The following is a 21,360-nucleotide window of genomic DNA, read 5'->3' as shown; positions in this document are numbered from 1 at the left end:
GAATTCTTTACCGAAATTCCAAGTCCTTCAGTGGTCAAGTTGGTTGAAGACAAAATTTATCTCAGAGCTTTATTATCAAGCTCTCTGCACGCACTGCAGGCCTATGATGAGGGAGCATCATAGGCCTGCAGTGCGTGCAGAGAGCTAGATAATAAAGCTCTGAGGAGATAATAATTTTCTGTTACATGTGAATCCAGTTCTATCTTTTGTTTTCACTGTTTAAGCATAACAAGATGACTAATTTCAAACAGCGTACTTACTCTGCCCTTCCTCTTGCACATTGATGGTGACAATAATTGGATCAGCGACAGTTTCTTTCAAGCCTGTAACAATGCATGTGTAATTTCCAAAATCTTCCATTGTCTTTGGTGTAATGGGCAAAATAGTGTTTCCTGTCTCACTCACAGTTCCATTGGGGTACTTCCAGGTAACTTGAGGTGGGGGAAATCCACGGACAGGGCAACAGATTGTGCTGGAGACACCCCTGGTTGCACTCTGGTTTGTACTGGGGCACGAGTCATAATTTTCATAAAGAGCTGTATGTTCAAAAAAGATAGACGTCAAAGTAATATGTTCAGATTTTCGGCTGGCTTTGTTGAAGGCCTACATGACAAATGACAGACAGAAATACAGACAGATTGACAGACTGACATTGTAAATGACATGTGAACCCTTTTAAATGTGTATGTCATTTTAAGGACAGTGCCTACATTTCTAGGCTAGTGTTGAAATTGACACAATCAACTACCTGTATGCTACCAAGTGCGTGACTGAAAAAAATGCAAAATTTCCCTTTTGTGCCAAGCTCAAGTTTAATTAACACGTCCTAAAACCAGGAACACCAGAATAGCAGCATATGGCTAACCGCTAACTGTTAATTTCTTCCAGTTGAAAACCTAGCTGTTATTCATAAAAAACTCCAGATGTAAGTAATCAATGACCAATGATAGCAATGCGTAATTGATGGATGATCAATGAGTAATCAATTGATTAGTCACTGAGTAATGGATGACTAATTGATGAACAAAATTGTTGTGGCCTATTAATTACTTATCCATGATCTATTCACAGTGTGCGACCACGTGACAAAGACGGTATCTCGCCCAATTATTAGGCAGGGTTTGTTGTCTGGTGCATGCTTGACTAATTCCCCAAGGGGTAGCCTCCTGTTTATAAAGAAACACGTGTAGATTTAAATTGCCCAGTTTAACAGCAAACCCAAAATTAGGAGCCTATTACTATGGCTAATGCCCTGCAAGCCCCAGCCCCTGTGGTTGTTCTGCCCACATGTGCCAGGAGAACCCACTGCTTCAGATGCTATTCAAGAAGACCCAGTAGTTGCTGTTGAAAATGCTCCTCAGGGGGTATGTGCTTTTTCTCAGTTTGAGGTTCACTTGTCACTGGGAGAGTTCTTTCATGTTCGCTAGTTTGGTTATGGCTGATAACTGCCCTGGTTTCTTAAGTTTGTTTATATTTTAAGATTTCTCTTTGTTAAATTATTTGAATACATCTATTTTTATATTTTAATCGATTTTAACAGCAATTATGCATCTTTAATATTATTCACGATTGTAATATTTCATTTCTTATTTATGTTGTTACTAGACCTGTAAAGTAGCTTTCTATGTAGCTAACAGTCAGTCACTTTAATAAAGTTTTACTTACTTATACCGGGAGAGCCATTTTCATTTGCTCAGGCTTTGCCATGTGCTAGGTTGTGGCCAAGAAAATTTGCTTTCATTTCCTTGGTTGGGGCTAAGAAAAAACAATCTCGGTTGTGGTCAAGTGTAATTTCTTTCATTTTCTCTGTTTTGGTCGGGAAAATTATTCAAATATCCTCAGTCATGGCCGAGAGAATTTGCTTTCATTTCCTCGGTTGGGACCAAGAAAAATTGGCTGTGGCCAAAAAAATTTTTATTTATTGCCTCTGTTTTGGTCTGATTGTAGTCGAAAAAATATGCTTTCCTATTCTCAGTTGGGGCTGAGTAACATCATCCCCTTACAGTCAGTTAATGCTGCTGAGAGAAATTCTTTTCACTTTAATGCTCAGAATACAGCCGGTTGTTGTCATTTGCTTGGTTTGTAGCTGAGAGAATTTATTTTCTTGTACATGGCTTTTATCTTGGCCCAGTAAAATTGTTTTCCTTCGCTCAGTAGACGGCCACTTGGCTGTGGTTGAAAAATTTGCTTTTCATCGGTTGGGGCTGCAAAAAGTTGTTCTCTACTATGTTATTTGTTTTAAATTATGTCTGAGTGGAATTACTTTCTTCTGATCAGATGTGGCCGATCAAATTTGGTCTAGCCAGGTTGCAGTACATTTATGCTTTCTTCCACTTGGGTTTTAGCTCATAAAAAGTTATTTTCATTTTTTCACAATCGGTTGTGATTTACATAAATTATTTTTATTGTTCAGTTGGCGCCGAGGAACTTTGCTCAGTTTAGACCGAGGGTGTTTTGCTCTCGATTGTGTCTCCAGGAGGTGCACCTTTGTCATGGTTCTTTTTATATTTCAGTTGAGGCTATGAGTAACTTATTGTCTTTTAATTTCACTCTGGTTGGTTGCAGTCTAGTGAGTTGCTTTTGATTCCGTTTCGGTTTTTGCTTGGTGGGCGCCAAGTCTGAATGTTTTGTGGTGCAGGTCATGATGCACGTTTTTATTTTGTATTCCATTTCAAAACTATTTTTGAGTATTTATACTCGCTCCCTATATTTTTCCCGTTTTTTGCATATCATTAATTTTGTCTGTGGCATTATGTGTATCTTTGGGAGTGTGTTATGTTAGTTTCATTCCTTTATCTTCATTGCTTTTCTCATCAAATATCTGGGGTTTTTGCATTTTTTTCTATTCTATCGGGGGAGTGCTCTCGTTTCTCGCCTTTCTCCCTGTATCACAGTTGGCAAAACAAATTCAGGATCTTAAAGTGCCTATGAAGTAAAAAATAATTCCTGCCTATTTGAAAGGCCTTTCAAAGTAAAGAAGAATGGCGTTTTCCTTTTTGGAATATCTTTTTTCGTTTTAGAGATATTCACGTTTTTGTATTATGCAAATGAGGAAAGTGATGACGTCATAGGTGGTTCCTCTAAAACAGCACAACACTCAAACGAGAATAACTCTAGAAATATTAAAGCAGTGTTCTTCAAACTTGGCACCAGAAATGTTCATCACAAAAGAAACAGACTGACACCTATTATGTTGTTACCATGGCAACATTCTTGGCTCCAGTCTCTTTCTGTGAAAAACCAAATATCCCCATTTGCAACCTTTTAAAGCAGGACAGAGGGTCTTGCTCGGAACACATGGTTGCCATATTGTCTTAACTCTCTCCATTACATTGGTGGGAGTGGATGATCCTTCTTTAAGATAAAATCTGGGAATTTTAGTCTTAATTAAAACAGAACCAGCGGCATAACTGTTGTCATGGCAATGGCACGACAGGTGTCATTATGTTTCTTTTGTGATGTACATTTCCGGTGCCAAGTTTGAAGAACACTGCTTAAATATTTCTGGAGTTATTCTCGATTAAGTGTTGTGCTGTTTTAGTGGAACCACCTATGACGTCATCACTTTCCTTACAAAAACGTAAATATCTCTAAAACGAAACAAGATATTCCAAAAAGGGAAACACCATTCTTCTTTGGTTTGAAAAGTCTTTCAAATAAGCAGCAATTATTTTTTACTTCATAGGCACTTTAAGGATCAAGTTTATTCTCTTTAAGCCGAAAAGGGCTCTGGAGTTGCTGTTTCCCTTCAGCTTGTCCGCCAACTTGCGTGACTGCCGTTACGTCTACGAGACCCCTTGCAATAGATACAAGGCCATTCTTCGACAAGTTAGGCCCCTTGCCAGTTCTCCGCAATTTGGCAATATCATCATCCATCTTCTTGGAAGAAAAGAAGAATGTGAGTTTGCTGCTGCTATTGCCAAGATGTCTAAATTTTGAGCGCCTATCTCGTTCCATCTTCATGCCAGGTCCAATCCTCTGCAACACTCAGTGAGTTTACGTGGTTTCCCCTCGGGTGGTTCACATGAGAGGTCCAGGAGTTCCACAGGCTGGGGTATTTGCTTTAATTGTGGTGATCCTGGCCACTTCCAGCAGCATCGTCCTTCCTAGCGATTGCTGTCTTTTTTTGCAATAAAATATGGTTTGCTTCTTATTTTGTTGCTTTTTTGCCTTTTTGTTTCATTTGGCTAACTTTCTCTTGCGTGCCAGTTTTGTCGTGCCTTCAGTGTGGGTGTCTAATGCTTTTCATGCCTCGCGAGGAGTTGCTCGAGTTCGGCAAAACTGGTGGGCTGGTTTATTCCCCTCCCATTCCAGCTTTTGGTTTGGATTTCATTTCAGGGTCCCTCTTATATTAAGAGGTTTAAAGCTTCTGATTTTGCATCCCTGGTTAGCGACATCATCCCTATTGTCTTGGGAAAGTGGTGTAATTGAGAGTGTCAGCCCATCAGTTTTGTTGGTCCTGTTCCTTCTACTAAACAAGTTGCTGAGCTCCAGGTTCATGTTAAGAATAGCATGATTGCTTTTAGAGACCTGTCCACTTTTGTACTGGGACAACTTCATTACAACCTGGCCTAGTGGGAACTCATTTCGTCACAGATTCAATCATGTGTGGAGCCTTTGTCCTTCATTTGCAACAAAGTTGATGTTTTACCATTTATTGTTCCTTTTAAAAGGGCCTTCACAGGAAGATTTTACGATTGCTCTTTCCCTCTAAGAATGGAATTCTCCAACAACTCCAGTTTGACTCTTTGATCTCCTCCACTATTACCCACCATCTCAGAGATGGTTCCCTTTCTTTTTGGACTTAAGTGGGTTATGTGGAACCCCTATCTCGTCATGCCTATGACTAATGAGCCGTCAAAATCCAGGATGTGCCATGATGAGTGCTTCTTAAACTTATGGATAAAGGACTGTTCATTTTTGCTGGATTATCTTTCTGATCCACCCAGATATGTCAGTTATAGACACTTGCAAAACGTTTGCGATGACAAGAGTGGTTATGACCATATTTTTCCGTCTCCATCTAGCAGAACTCTTTTTGGTCTTTCCTGGAAGGGCTGTTATTTTGTTTAATTCCCTTCCCTTTGGCTGAAAGCCAGTGCATTTTTACCACACCACAGGTTTGCTAGCAACTAGTTAGTTATTTGATCCCTGAGTGTCCCTTGCTCCCAGTACATCAACGATTGACATGCTGGCCCGCTTACTGTGAGCAAGAAGTCCATTTCACCTGATTGATCGGATTTTGAGAGGGCAGAAGTGGCTGCATTTATTGTCACCCGTGTTCTCATTTCCTTAGGGTATACACTCGCACTTTCAAAGTCTGTTCTAGTCCTATCCCCGTCTGTTCATATTCTGGGTTGTTTGTCTGATTTTCTGTACTTAGCTTTTATCCTCCTGGAGGATAAAAAAACTTAAATTTAAAACTTTAAGGGAAGCCTACCCTGCGAACGCAGACGTATTTCCGGCTCTCACTTGTCTCCGCTGAAAATAACGTCTGCGAACCCGTTTTCCATTGCTGTTCCTGCTGCTTTTCTTTACACTCATGCAGTCTTTGATGCAATATCCTCCAGTTTGAGGTTCCTGCATGTGGCCTTTTGAGAGAAATCCAATGCTGTCACTTCCTTGACTTGTGGCAAGGTTGTCTCCCATGGTTTGAAGAGCGACATGTAGTCCTGTCCTCATTCTCCGGTGCTTCCAATTCTGGAAGGGGTGGTCTCTTTGCCAACAAATTCGGCAGCCCCATTGAACTTGGGGACTATTGCTCTCCTCTGGAAGGACTCCAACCAATAGCGATTAGGGAGATTTGGTGCTCAAGAATACCTCCACGGCTGGTGCTCAGTCTTTCACCGGTTTGCGTGTGGATGTTCATGTCGATAGTCTTCCTCTTGTTCACTCTAATATGGTTGCACTCTAATATGGTTGCACTCTAATATTGTTGCACTCTAATAAGGTCTCGTGCTTGGTGTGCGTCTCCTTGAAAAACAACATTGCAGATGCTTGATCTCGGGCCATCTCTTCAAATCACTGCATGCTTTCCCATTTGATTTTCACTTGGTAAATTTAATGGCCTTAGATTCAATTGCTCCTGTTAATGCCCAGGGACTCCGCCTTCCAAATTTTACTCCTTGGCCCAGCTAGGATTCTGCTGGAGTCAATGTCTTGGCCCAAACTCTTCTCCCCTTGGATAATGCATATGTGTTGCCACCATTAGCTTTGGTTGGAATTGTACTTTACATTTTAGCATCTCAACCTTGGCCTTTCACTATGGTCATGTCAGATCCTCTAACCTGTTGTTACTGGTGGCTGGTTGTTTCTGGGCCCCCATTTGGGCATATCAGGTGACCAGGATGTGCTTTTGTTCCCTCTTCAGAGGGTCTGTTCCACTACCAACCTTGAGCCTGGGATCTTTGGGCTTTTTGTTTCTCTGCCTAACTCTATAATGGTATCATTTCTTTAAGGCTTTGCTCTCTGTTTCCCGTGTCTGGCATCCTGACATTTCATGCAGAGTGCTCATATCCAAATGACGATTGTTTTCAGTATTACCAGCAGTTTGGTCTCATGAAAAATCCAAATAGCTCAGAATACGTTTCTAAGTAGGTCAGGATTGACCTTGCCCAGATTGACACAAGAATCAAGTCTCTTGACTCCTCAAGACCTTCAACAGCGTGTGAGCGCCAGAAATCCCAACTGGAGAAAGAATTTTCACTCTCTTTCGCTTTTTTGCCACTGCAGAAGTCCTTAATGTCAGCTACACCTAAAGATGTCATACATATTCATTCTTATCTGGAAAGACAGCAAAGGGAAGACAACAGTTCAGGGAGCCACCAGCCCATTCTTGGGTTTTCAAGGAAAGCAGAATTGGTATGCCCCACCAGACTATCCACTAGAACTGTGGACTCTGCTATTGGTAAATTGAGATCCACTTTCAACATCCTGGGTCACGCTAGGGACTGGGACGATCACTTTCGTTTTGGAAATCTTGCCTCGCAATGTCCGTTACACAATAAGTCTATTCAGCTGTAACAATCGAATGAAAGAGTTTCTCCTAGGCAAGCAACACCTGTTTTTTGACAAGTACAACAAATTACTTTACCACTTCAGAGCTCCTTTGTTAAGCAAGGGTATCTCCCTATCAGAACAGTACATTTATGCACGAGATTTAGCTTTCTTCTCACTTGACTTTTTCTTGGGGGACAGAACCTTTGATCTTGGCAGAGTTGAAACTATTGATGATTTAAGACATCCTGGTGGCTAAAAGTCTTGTTTCACCAGCACGTGGGTAAAACAATAAAGGGAAAGCATGCATGATGGTATGTCTGTTCATGGTTTCAGAGGCAGAACCTCCATCCTCATTTGCCTTCTGGGAGTGTCTAAAGAAGAGGTTGCAAAGCATGTGGGTTGGCAATCCATGAATTTGGTTGACTACTATGTCCAAGTCGAAAAGGTTACGTCCGCAAGTGCAGACATCTTGGCCCACAGCACCATTGACCATAGACAGGCTTCACAAGTTGAGGAACTTGGCAACACACTGCTGGAATGCAACCTTTTATCTAGTTTCTCACTTGCTTTTGTGTAAACCATTTCATTCTGTGAAAAATTTGCTTTACCGGGTTTCTTTTATGTCCTTTGTCTCCGTTCCTTTTCTGTGGTTTAAGTTTTTGGGTCAGAAATTAAAGTTGTTTTGGGTACTACGATGTTAGTTTAGTTTAAGGTTTTGGTTGTTTAGTTACAGCTATGGGGTTGGGGGCTCTAGTAGTTGTTATTTCATGGAAGTTAGGAAAGGTATTTCATCTCGGAGCCAAGGACTTGCATGTCCCGTAACTTAACCCCTGAGTCTTCAGGCCTTTGTGAATAGACACTGGGAATAGATTACTACTCACAATGCACCCCAGCAAAACAAAGACTGCACGCCACCCAGTTATTAGTCTGGGTTTGTTGTCTGGTGCGTACTTGACTAATTCACTAAGGGGTAGCCTCCAGTACATAGAAACACATGTGGATATAAATTGCCCAGTTTAACAGCAAGCCCAAAAGAATTAGTAGCTTATGGAGTCATACCTTCCTCTTAAGGGGGTTAAGGGGTTGGGGGACTCTGTTTCTATGGCTTAACGTTGCAGTTCTGCACGAATGATAGTTCCCCCCCCAACCCACACCTCAGATTCATATTATACTCCTGTCAGACTAATCCTTCACTTCCTCTCCCACAGACTCGCATGTCCCGTAACTTAACTCTTGGGTCTCCAGGCCTCTGTGAAGTGGGGTCCATTGGGAATAGATTACTATTGATTACCCATGGACTACTCATTGATTTCATCATTTAATCATTTCATCATATTTTCATGCTGGATATCTATTACACTTTTCCGGATTCACTGATTTTCTGGTTATACATCTTAGCATGAATCACTCATGACACTGATAAATAGCCTCTTCCAGGCCCTCAGTTACTTGGGGCACAGCTCAAAAAACTGTTTGCAAAAAAATCTAAGAAACATGGCAAGGGGAAGTGAAAGAACGCCTGTGGGGAAACTTAACAAAAGGTTGTTCCGGTACACCCAGATCTGGTATACCCTCTAAATGGTCAATTTTGACAGGTTTTGTCAACACTCGAGCATTACTGACACAGATGAGATATGCGATATGGTGGCAGTCAGAGACCTTTCAAGAAGTGACGGTGTTCAAATCTGTGAAAAACAACACACTAAAAGATTTTCCCCATTTGGAGTGCCTTCGCGAAGAACAGAAGGATTGCGCAATCATGGTGGTTTGTCTAGCTTTCGTGGCCATAATGAAAGACCAAGTTGAACAGCTGAACAAAATCTGAGTTGCAGCAACTGCAAATTGATGAAGACAACGTAAAGAACTGGAAAGTGCGAGATTGTGTGGAAATATGGTTTGTGACATCCATACATTTGCCGTTCTGTTTTTGGTATCTCAACCTTTCGCTTTGCAGAATTCAACACCCCTGTGATTTGCCATGCGATGTTTATACTTTGTTAAGGCTCATTTCTATTGCAAGACATCTTTTAAAGTCTGTAAGTATTGGCTTTCGAGAGACAAAGATTGAAATATTCCCTGAACGTTGAAAACTGAAAAGCACAAGCCAGTGGACATATTATGGGTCCCTATAGGTGGTCTATAAGTAGGAGAAAGGACCTTTTGTTAAGTTTGCCCACAGATGTTCTTTCGCTTCCTCTTGCCATGTTTTATTAATTTTTTCACGCGCTTTTTTTTTGCTACGCCCCAACTAACTGAACGCCTAGAAGAGGCTAAATAATAATAGGCAAGTGGAATTCTGGAAGCAAAGTTCAATAGGAAAAGTAACTGAATTAACTTGTCCATTACAATGTATTTCTGATCTCAACAAATAAAAATGAAAAAAATGAAAATAAACTAAGTTAAGAGTCTCAGATTTGATAGATGATTGATATATAAACAACCACGTCATGATTTAGGTTGGTACAGCTTTTAAAACAGTGTTATTTCTAGAAATGTTTCATCCAAATTTATAAAGCTTTATGAGGAGACACCATGTATATTGAAGGCACCAATATGCATCTGTAAAGCAATAAAAGCTATTTTACAACAAAACGTCATTGCTCTAGTGTTTTGATGCATTGAAATCAATACTCTCCCTTATGCAAGGACTGTCCAGTTTGCAAAAAAGTTAAAAGATAAGTCATATTTTGACCTTTGCCATAGCCTTCTCAGGCTGCCTTTTTGATGTCATGTAACACAAAACTTAGAAAGTCAAACATGCTCATTAATTTACAACACAAAGAAGTTGAACCAAAACTGTATAAAATGTCAAGTTATTGAATTGACTTATAATCTTATGAAACTAAAACCTCAGTAATTTTAGTTAGGAATATGGCAATGTTGCTATTGTTGGTTTTCATGTTATGTCATCATTTTCCTAAATTAAAAACTACAATCTTTCTGAAGTTTTCATTCTCTCTTCAGTGACAAGAAAGGAAAAGGAGAGGCAGCCTGGGATCAAGGTTGATCAAGGAAAATAGTGAAACGATACATAGAACTGATTTTCAATTACATATGCTTTGTGTAGCCATGAAATTATATCAATGACTAACAAATATCATTAATCCTCAGTTTTAGTTGTCCCAGATGACTCTGAGACCAACAGGTAATCTTTAAATGTCAATCTTTAAATTCTGCATTGTTCTATTGTGACCGCTCATGTGAAAACATACACTAACAGGTATCCGTTAAACGGTCAAAACGAACAGGAAGGGCTAGCGAACAGCTAATGATTGGATGAGAAATGGATGTTCCAGCCATTTAAAAAGGCTTTAAGTACCGTTCGAATGGCCGGCCATTGCCTGATTTCAAGCAGAAAAGGACTATGTACGAGTCTGTAAATTATGGGATAAGCAACTATTAATCCAAATACAGTATTGTGCAAAAGTAACACAAACAAATTTCGATGAAATTCCTGCTTTTCGGGGATTTTCGGAGAAATTTCGTTTGAAACGATACTTCTGTGAAATTTTCGTGACACATTTTCGTGACACATATTGTTTTGACCCGCGCGATTTTTTGAACGCTAATTCGCTTTCCGTGATGATTCACCACAAATTTTCGAGCAATAATTTGCTCCTCCCAAAGTCGCTACGATTTTTCAAACGATAATGTGCTCCTCCCAAAAATTCGATCTATTGTTTATCAATAGACCAAGAGCGTTTCAAAACACAGTTCGCTAAGTGAAATATACAAATGACCTTTCCAATCATTGCGTACAAAAGAAACCATTAATCTGCCGAAATAGCATAACAGCTCGACAAAATGTTAACTATGAAACTCACCTGGTTATTTCAGAAGGAATGCTAAATTGTTGACTTGATCCAAAACCCAAAATACCACAGTTCCAATAAATAAATGCAATTGTACTTAATCACTATGTTATACACTTGCCAGCATGCCATTTTCTCAGCATGTAGAACCACGCGATTTTTCTCGCGCCAGACCCGTCTCTGTGCCAGTTTGCTGCCATAGCGACTGTTCGTGTTTATATAACTTAGACCTGAAATCATTCGCTCATTCGCTTTACATTTAATATTTAAAGCACCTCGATGGTCAGTCATCATGCCTTAAGTTTCAAATTATACAAGAACTGGAATCAAGCTCCTCCACAAGCAAGATCTCCACCCAACTGGAATATTCAGGTCATCGAAGAACAAAGGTTTAATAGTAAGCAGTAGTAAGCCACACTAGCGTCTCTCGAATCATCAAGAAATTAAAAATTACTGGCTTCATGGTGAATCTACCGCGCTTGGGAGGATCAACAAAGTTGTCTGTGGATGCAAAAGCATTTATAGATCAACAGATGCGAAAAAATGATGAGACTATAAGCCAACAGATTCAGAAGATGCTAGCAAAATGTGGGATTGCTGTGAGTTCGTCCACCGTATGAAGATCTTGCCAACAGCAAGGCTGGCCTTTGCAGCAGACCGCTCATTGTCAGTTCATCTGAGATCTCGCAATATTAGGTAACACATCAGTTCTCTAGTTTTTCTGTGATATATGTAATATTCTCGTTATGCTGCAATATCTGAATTTTCATATTAAATGTTAAAACTTGTAATAAATTTTGGAAACGGATCATTGGTGCAATCATCCATATCTGTTTATCCCTATAAGTTAGAGTCCCAATGATTTTTATTAAGGCGACGAAAACGGAACGAAATAATTGTGAACTGTTCGAAGACTTAAAGCAACACCCAGTGACCTCAGTTCAGGGTTGTTTAAAAGGTGGATAACATCATCCAGCCTTCGAACAACTTGGGCCAGGGGCCCGTTTCTCGAAGGTCTGAGAAGTTTTCGCACTTGGCGCGAAAGGCATAGCAAAATCTCAAACCCTATGATTACAGGGCTTTCGAAAAACTTTAATAAACAACTGCAAGGGGACTGGAATGGAGATAATTCGGGATGGAAATAAACAACACTTGGATTCGCGAGCGTGCATGTGTGTTCAGATTGAAAAACCCTCATAAATTCTTTGCGACTGTTTACTTAAGCGGCGTAAGTACACAGAACTGGAGATGTTTTTGTTTTGTTTGTGGAACGAACTGAGCTCATTGTCTTCATAATGCGGTTCAGTGTATTCTTATTCTCTGCATGTAAAACTGGGCCTGAGCTGAACTTGAGCAAGCGAAGCTGCTTGAAAGCCATTTGCAAACTTTAGGTGGGTAAGATTTTAGTAACATATTTCTCGTAGATAAAATGTTATCCCCTTAATTGGTGATCGATGACTGCAAACCGGCACGTATTTACAAACAACTTATCGGCATGCGTTTACAAATTTATCGCTTGTAAGTTACACAACAGTTTGTTTGTATCAGTTGCGTGAATGCTGCCGAACTGCCGTTCAATGCGTTGCGAAATTTCGTGTACTGCCTAGCGAACTATCTTTAGCTCAACGAAACTTCGAAGAAAAATCGCCCTTTGTTCAAGTGAATTATCGCATGATACAACGTGAAATTTCACTTGAACTTTCGTCGAAAAGTCGTGGGAACAAAGAACAAAATTCGCACATTTCGTTTGCGTTACTTTTGCATAATACTGCAGTCAGAAAGAGCACACCGAGATTCACAGAATCCCCAAGTTTGTGTTAATCAGGCTAGTTTTGGCTAAGATACTGCCATTTAAAAAACGTCAAAATTAACAAAGACATGTTTGGTCATCCGGACACAGCATCTGGATGGTCACATACATTTCTTTGTAAATTTTGACATTTCCAAATGGCTGTATCTTGCTTACTATTGGGTCTATTTACACCAAACTTGGGGATTTTGTAAAGTTTGGTCTACACTTTATGACTATTAGGATTAATAGTTGCTAATCCCATAATTTACAGACTCGTACCTAGTCCTTTTCGGCTTGAAATCAGGCAATGGAAAAATTTTGAACGGATGCTGTAAATGTTTGAACCGCACGGGAAAAATTTTGAATGAATGATGCCAGCCTTTCGAACAGCTAACAAAAAGTTTCAAACAGATGACGCCAGCTGTTCAAATGGCTGAAAAAAATTTCCAACAGATGATGCCAGCTGTTCGAACAGCTGACGAAAAATTTCAAACGGATGATGTCAGGCATTTCAACAGCTAAAGAAATATTTTGAACGGATGATGCCAGCCGTTCGAACTGCTAAAGAAGAATCTGGAAGGCGGATCATGCCAGGCATTCGAAAGGCCGCAGAAAAGGGTTCATATTGAGTTACTGGTTATCAATGGCTCAGTGGCTAAATACGGGAGATCTTGTTGTTTCGATTCAGGATTTGTTTTTGTTCCCCTTTCATAACTCTATAGCTGCAATTCTTATTACACATTTCTTCATTTCTTCTTTCAAAACTTGATTAAACTTAGAAGTGGACACCAAAAGCTTTTAACAGAATAGAAACCACAATAATTGTTTTCCATCATGGACCCAAGTCCGTCTCCTCGCAAACGTCCTAAAATTTGCAAGCCCCTTGTCAACGCATTATGTGTGACCTGTAACGCAATGTTCAACCCACGTCGCATAATGTGTGAGTTAATTCAAGGTGAAACTTAAAGTTTCCTTGACAATCCACTTGAAACAATGATAACACAGCATACCATGAGTCATTATGGCATCTGTTCAAAATAATTTATTTTTTGAACTGTGATTTTAAATATGTTTTTCTTTCAGAATGGATAAACATGGCAGTTCGAATCGGAAAGGTTAAATGTTTGTCTTATAGAACACAGCCATTAACGGATAATCCCAGCCGTTCTGAAACCCGAATCCCATCAGATACCATTGGCCGGAGAGCAGCAGCCATTCAAACAACTGAATATTATTTTTTCTGAATGGGTAACATAAGCTGTTCGAACCACCGCAGTTTCTTTCAAACGGAAAACATCAGCTCTTCAGACAGCTGCATTTTTTTTTCAAAAAGGATAACCTCAGACGTGTGAATGGATAACCTCAGCCGTTTGAATGGATGACTTTTTTTCGAACGGATAACCTCAGCTGTTTGAATGGATGACTATTTCTTTTCAATGGATAGCCTTAGCCATTCGGACCGATAAATTTTTTTTTCCGATCAGTTAACCTAAGCTGTTCGAATGGATGAAGATTTTGCGAATGGATAGCAGCAGCCATTGGAACAGCTGGAAATTTTTCTGAAAGGAATACTCCATGTGTGGTTCCAGAAATATCCATACCCCCACCACAGAGGGAATTTCAAGTACGCCACCCCCTCCTTCCTGGAATTTCCGAGAGTATTATGTACACACCACATACCCTCTGGAAAAAAATAGTTTTGGCACTCCAAACACTTAAGAGAGTGTCTCTGTAAGAGCGGTCCGGTCGATTTTGCTTGAGACACAGATTTAGCTCATTTCTTGTGTGTTGTAAGACATTCATGTACCTATACTAAAACCACAATCCGTTTGATCGGATCTCTTTATTTTTCAGAGTTTTACGGAAATTAAATTTCAATCAAGCGAAGGCCTGTCGTGACACTTTTTAAGACTTAAATTTGAGACAACTTTGGAGGACAATTTACAAAAAACTACGGGACTCAGCAAAAAACAAATACCACAGCAATGTATATTAACTCTATCTTATCCATCGAGGCGACTTTCGTGAACATCACCTTTCAATCAAGAAAACAGGAAGACTTTAGTGACACGTTATCGGTTCGCTTAAGTCACACACGCAAAAACCGATCAAATTCAAAGTAAATTTTTGAAAAAGTGAGGCGTTCTTAACTGATCCAACTAACATAGCTAGGAAGTAGGTGCCATAGAAAAGGTAACTACAGAAAAAAACTTTGCGGCCCGACCTTTACTAAAACTTTATAACTCCGTGAACTTACCTAATTTTCGGCAATCTCCAAGTTTGGCCCTCCATTTTGAGGGACTCGTCAACATGAAGCGTAGCAGATATAAATCGAGCAGGTAGATCTAAAACCGTCAGAAATACATACGAAAGTATTCAAATGAACTTTACTTCCAATTCCAGCGGCAAAATTTGAAATTGTTTGTTAAACTTACCATTCCTACATCCTCATGCGACCATTTCTTCCAACAATTCAAACACTACAACTAGTGTTCGAATTCCCCTCGTCGATTCCACCGTAAGAATTAACCTGTGCCACCTAAGCTTCGACTCGAATGTGAAGTACGAATCAAATGACATAACTGCTTCATCTTCGAGGCAATACCTCGCTGGTATTTTGATTTTCTGATCGACAAGGAAGGTGATCAGGAAGTGATCGCCATGTTTACCTCATAAACGTGACCGCTGACCAGCCGCTGAGTGAAAACAATACGGCGCGGGGTGGGGTGGGTGGCGGGCTTATCGTCGTAAGATATTCGAATTTAGAATCCATCAAATATTTTCGTTCGCGCACGATTGGTCTAAACGCGTCACATGAGCGAATATTCCCCAGCTGAAACTGGGAAATATCCGAGAATATTCCCCATTTTTCAAAACTGCGCGCGTTGCGAAAAAGATTTGAAGAATAATAAACACAATAGCCTCTATTTGGGGCGAAAATATGTTCGGATATTTGTTCTTGGACATCTGTTCCTCGAAGCTCACAGTTTTCCTCGAGCTATGCTCTCGGAAAAGTGTTCGCTTCTCGGAACAGATAATGTCCGCGTTACAAATACCCTGACATATTTTCGTGCTAAATGGAGGCTATTGTTTATACATGCTAAAAAAACTTCAGGACTCTCAGTTTAAAGGGTGAAGGCATGTACAGACAACTTTTATTTTATTCTCATAACTTTTTCCTTTAAATCAGAACTGGTAGTAATTAATAGAGTTATTCAAATATTTTTAACCTGGGTACCCATATGACTTTTTTGCTTGTCACCAGTGGTATAAGCATGCGGCATTTTGTGAAGATGGTGGTTTTCAACCACTAAGTCGTGCAACAATATGTACCGCATCCCAAAATTAAAGTGAGAGAAGCGTTTCAGCGTAAGTCTTTGCAAGGACTGGACAGTGCATCCGCTGACAGTGCCGAAGGTTTCCAAAGAATCACCCAAATTGTTGAACAACTTGAGGAAAAGTAGAAAAAGTAGGAACCGCCTAAGGAAATCGTTCATTGTCACGACGAAGACAGCGTTTGCGCAGATCACTGCAGGAAGTTCGCTCTTAGTTGATGAAGACTTCAAACACCAGGGCTTACATGACCATTTATCAAAGTGTGACAGTTGCGAGGAACTGAAGACTGTTCTTTAATCCGTGGAGGGAAAGTCAATGAACTTTGCTCTTCGATGTACTCCAAAGAACATGATAATTTTCTGTATGACTTTGGAGAGTCCGTCAACTTCATCAACGAATGGAAATGCCATATTCTCAGATGCGAAAACCAAGATATCGCAAAACAAAACTTCATACAAAACCTGACAGAAGATTCCGTGTTTATAGTGATGGATTGGGCAATGAAGTTCTTACAGCAGCGATTTCGTGAAAAGCAGTACGATTGGTATGCTAAGAGGGGAATGGACTGGTACGTTAACTGTGCTATCACGAGTAATGGAAAGGGGAATTTTTTCTTTTCGTTCTACAACCATCTATTGAACGGCTGTTCAGCGGATTGGTTCTCTGTGCTGTCCATCTTGGAGAGTCTCTTAATCACCGTTCGCTCCTCAAATCCAAAGATAAAGAAGGCTTACCTCAAATCAGATGAAGCCGGCTGTCACCACAATAACCAGCTTATTGTTGCCGCCCGTGATGTTGGAGATCGTGTAAGTGTGTCACTTCAGAGATACGACTTTTCTGAGCCACAGTCTGGAAAAGACGTATGTGACAGGATCCTATGCCCCTTGAAAGGTGCCATAAGGAGATACTGTAACGAGAGCCATGACGTTGTCACTGACAGTGATATCCACACGGCGCTCAAAGAAAGGCCAGTTCAAGGATGTACCGCAGCTGTATGCCGCGTAAAGGAAACCAAGAAAGATTTAGATATCAATAAACTCCAGCAATTCAGTGCCATGCACAACCTTTTGTATCAACAAGACGGGCTCATAGTGTGGAAGGCATTCCAAGTTGGCCCTGGCAAACTCATTCCGTGGGATGAAATTTACATCAAGCATCAAGGCGGCACCGATCTCACAACAGAACAGGAGAATTTTGGCTTCACTCCGACAGTAACGCATGGAAGCATGCATGACAGTGGTGATGCGGAAAGCAGCTGTGAATTGGGGCTAGTGTTGGAATGCCCAGAACCAGCATGTGCTAGGACATTCAAATCTGTCGAAGAAATGGAGCTGCACATATCTGTTGGACAACATACAGAGAGTGTGTGCGACAAACTCAAACGAGGCTGGGTTGAAAAATTCTCACCCCTTACTCTTTCAGAAGACGACAGTACCAATGTTATCGAGAGACAAGGTAGCGAACCTTTCCAGTCGAATTTAAGTGAAGGATGGGCACTCAATAAACCAAACGGTGGCGCTGCTCGCTTCTTAGAGAAAGTAAGGCAGTATCTCACCTCCAAGTTTGAAATTGGTGAACAATCTGGAAGGAGAGAGGATCCGCGACAAGTCTCGCAAGATATGAGGAAAGTGAAGGAGTAAAACGGGCCGGGAGCACCTGTTTTCCCGGGAAGAGTGGTTAACCGAAGCCCAAATACAAGGATTTTTCTCCCGTTTGTCCTCCTCGAGAAGGAGACGGGCAAGTCCGTCTCCAAGCACCGCGGTGACGATAAATCTGACGAGGAATCAATTGACGAGAAAGAAGTGAGTCACATGACCACCGTCGAATCAGTTGTAACAGAAATTGGCTTAACGCATCCGATTGTCTATGACTTTTATGACTTGTGTGACTACGTCAAGAAGAAAAATTGAACTATTTTACTGTTTCCATGTTTAAGGAAAGCTGTACTTTCTTCGAGCTCCTATTTAAATCTAGAGGTTCCAAAGCTGTTCTAATGTCAAAAATAAAGGAAATGACTCATGAATGCCAGTGCTCAGTAAAAAGGATAATCACACCATCAAGCAGTGACGCAATGGCCCTTGTTGCTGTCTGTAATGGAGAGATTGTAAGTTGGTTATGAAAATTACACTTTTTTCTGTTTTGCATTGACTTTGTAACATGGTTTTGTCACAATTTGAACAGACAGGCGTCATTCTTACGTAATGTTTTAACGGGAAACCAAACAGCGTAATTTTATTTCCAAGTACGTATATATTTAGTCGTTCTTAGCCACCATTTTGCCAGAACAAAGTATATGTATATATTTAGTTTGTTACACAAAAAACAGTTTACTTGTAAAAACCTTTGTGTGTTTTTTTTTATATCTTTACATACTTATAAAAAAATGTAGAGGGTAACCGAAAATGAAAAAGAAAAGGTGTCCTGCATAGCAGTCTTTCAAATTTCCTTTTAGCTAACAGGCAGTCGTGCAGAGGCTTGGGGCGAAAGCAACCAAAAAATTAGGAGCAGGGGGAGGAACTTATTTAGCCGGCCTTTTGTATGTATTTGTATATTTACTCGTACAACTCTTTGTCGTTGTCGTATGAAAAAAATGTACAGGAAAATTGCAAATGAAAAGAATAGGGTTTAGTGATAAAGGGTCAGATCGAATCAAGGAATGAGCTGAAACTAACATAGTTCACTTGACAATTGTATGTCGGACTTAAAAGTGGACAACATTAAAAATTATACAACACTAGTTTTATTAACACCATAGGTAAATGACATTGGTCACTGTTATGGAAAATCATATTTTAGAGTCAGCTTTGTATAAAGCAATGATTATGCATACATTCCTGGGAACTGCAAAAAATGATTTGGAACAAACGTTCTAAGTGTAGTGTTCATTCCGTGCAATGGGGTATAAATAAAACGTTCTGGAAGAAAAGACACCTTCTTTTATACCAGTGATGACAAGCACAAAAGTCATATGGGTACCCAGGTTAAAAATATTTGAATAACTCTATTAATTAATACCAGCTCTAATTTAAAGGAAAAAGTTATGAGAATAAAATAAAAGTTGTCTGTACATGCCTTCACTGTTTATACTGAGAGTCCTAAAGCTTTTTTAGCATGTATTCGAATACCTTGTGACGATAAGCCCGCCACCCACCCCACCCCGCACCGTATTGTTTTCACTCAGTGGCTGGTCAGCGGTCACGTTTATGAGGTAAACATGGCGATCACTTCCTGATCACCTTCCTTGTCGATCAGAAAATCAAAATACCAGCGAGGTATTGCCTCGAAGATGAAGCAGTTATGTCATTTGATTCGTACTTCACATTCGAGTCGAAGCTTAGGTGGCACAGGTTAATTCTTACGGTGGAATCGACGAGGGGAATTCGAACACTAGTTGTAGTGTTTGAATTGTTGGAAGAAATGGTCGCATGAGGATGTAGGAATGGTAAGTTTAACGAACAATTTCAAATTTTGCCGCTGGAATTGGAAGTAAAGTTCATTTGAATACTTTCGTATGTATTTCTGACGGTTTTAGATCTACCTGCTCGATTTATATCTGCTACGCTTCATGTTGACGAGTCCCTCAAAATGGAGGGCCAAACTTGGAGATTGCCGAAAATTAGGTAAGTTCACGGAGTTATAAAGTTTTAGTAAAGGTCGGGCCACAAAGTTTTTTTCTGTAGTTACCTTTTCTATGGCACCTACTTCCTAGCTATGTTAGTTGGATCAGTTAAGAACGCCTCACTTTTTCAAAAATTTATTTTGAATTTGATCGGTTTTTGCGTGTGTGACTTAAGCGAACCGATAACGTGTCACTAAAGTCTTCCTGTTTTTTTGATTGAAAGGTGATGTTCACGAAAGTCGCCTCGATGGATAAGATAGAGTTAATATACATAGCTGTGGTATTTGTTTTTTGTTGAGTCCCGTAGTTTTTTGTAAATTGTCCTCCAAAGTTGTCTCAAATTTAAGTCTTAAAAAGTGTCACGACAGGCCTTCACTTGATTGAAATTTAATTTCCATAAAACTCTGAAAAATAAAGAGATCCGATCAAACGGATTGTGGTTTTAGTATAGGTACATGAATGTCTTACAACACACAAGAAATGAGCTAAATCTGTGTCTCAAGCAAAATCGACCGGACCGCTCTTACAGAGACACTCTCTTAACCATCTGCGTTGCAAGTCACTGCTGTTTATTCTTGATCGATCATAACATCTGAAGACAAAAAAAAACATACAGCAATTTATTGAAACATGCTTTAAAAGAAAATAGATAAAATGGTTACTTGTCAAATTACCTTCCTATACGACTAAGTCCCTTTGTAAATGTGGTACAATTTCAGCTCAATAACTGACGAGTGTGGATGAAATTGACACCATACTTTTATCGTGAACATGATTGCTCACACTCTCAATGAAAGCCAATTTTACAGCAAAATTACATACAAATGGACGTAAATAAACATGAACAAGAGATTCTCAAGTTTGTGAAATTGTAACATCATTTCTACCTTTATAAAGAAACTAATCTTCACGAAAAAAATCGACTGCCGCTTGACAGCTTTAAAGACCGATGCGAAAACAAACTAGGCTAATCACCAGTGCTTTTTGGTCCATGGGAGGCGACTCCATGTAGACTGGTGACAAAAATGGCAGCCATTTCCACGCAACAGCATGTTCTTCACACTTGTTAGCTTGCAAAGTGCTTTTTAAGGAAAGAAAGTTTATTTCAAATATAATGCAATTCAAATACAAGTATTCAGCTACTATTTTTTCATGTGAAAGATCTACTTAGTGGGTAAGACAGGATTCTTGAACAACTAGATCAATACTTGAATCCGTATTGAATGGTAGGACATCTGGAAACTAAATCCATTGTCCAACCCCATTCCCCTCCAGAATTTCCAATTTCCTCCGTGGTGGGGGTACGGGTATTTTCTGGAACCACACAATCCGTTTGAACGGCATCCCATAAATCATGAATGGATGAAAAACGGATGACAAACAGCAAGTAAACGATTTTTGCCTTTGGAATGGATACCTCTTAATGTACATTTTCACGTGAGAGGTCACATGATGAAACAAGGACTTCTGAAACAATGGTTGGAGTTGCAAGCTGCAGGTAGGAAGGGATAAAGGAACTTAGGTATTTTACATAGATGAAGGTTATGCCTTTATCTACATATTATTAGCGGAGCTCTGGCGACCTGAAGGGCTGCAAGGACGGAGCCCCATTCCTTAGCAGATTTGGTAACTTGTCAAGCCAGGAAAATTTGGTTATTACGTCACCGTACCAGCGAGCGAGCGAGCGAACGCCGTCCATACAGACTCTGGGGGAGGGGGAGAGGAGCCTTGTGGTAACGCGAACGGGGGAACAGAAGAATGCCATGTTTTTTTGGCAGGATTTCTAAAGAAAAGAAAACTCT

The 21,360-nt window shown here is 40.1% G+C and overlaps 1 protein-coding gene and 1 long non-coding RNA gene across 2 annotated transcripts in view; both read right to left on the bottom strand.

The window, feature by feature from the left end:
* The window catches only part of LOC149109328 (uncharacterized), a 91,652-nt gene that overhangs the window by 17,445 nt on the left and 52,847 nt on the right, over positions 1-21,360 (bottom strand). Inside the window, exon 4 of the mRNA XM_089294612.1 lies at positions 261-536. Coding sequence (XP_089150738.1) covers positions 261-536 — 276 coding nt within the window. The remainder of the gene's footprint in view (positions 1-260; positions 537-21,360) is intronic.
* Positions 14,416-14,894, bottom strand: LOC149109329 (uncharacterized). Its single transcript, XR_016208692.1, has 2 exons — positions 14,861-14,894; positions 14,416-14,638 (listed from the first exon to the last, which is right to left on the bottom strand). It is a non-coding gene; the product is annotated as an uncharacterized LOC149109329 (long non-coding RNA).

The sequence above is a fragment of the Orbicella faveolata genome, unplaced genomic scaffold, assembly GCF_042242905.1.
Source record: "Orbicella faveolata isolate gen_17 unplaced genomic scaffold, um_ofav_v1 contig_25, whole genome shotgun sequence".
NCBI lineage: Eukaryota > Metazoa > Cnidaria > Anthozoa > Scleractinia > Merulinidae > Orbicella > Orbicella faveolata.
This window is presented reverse-complemented; position numbering and strand designations above follow the sequence as displayed.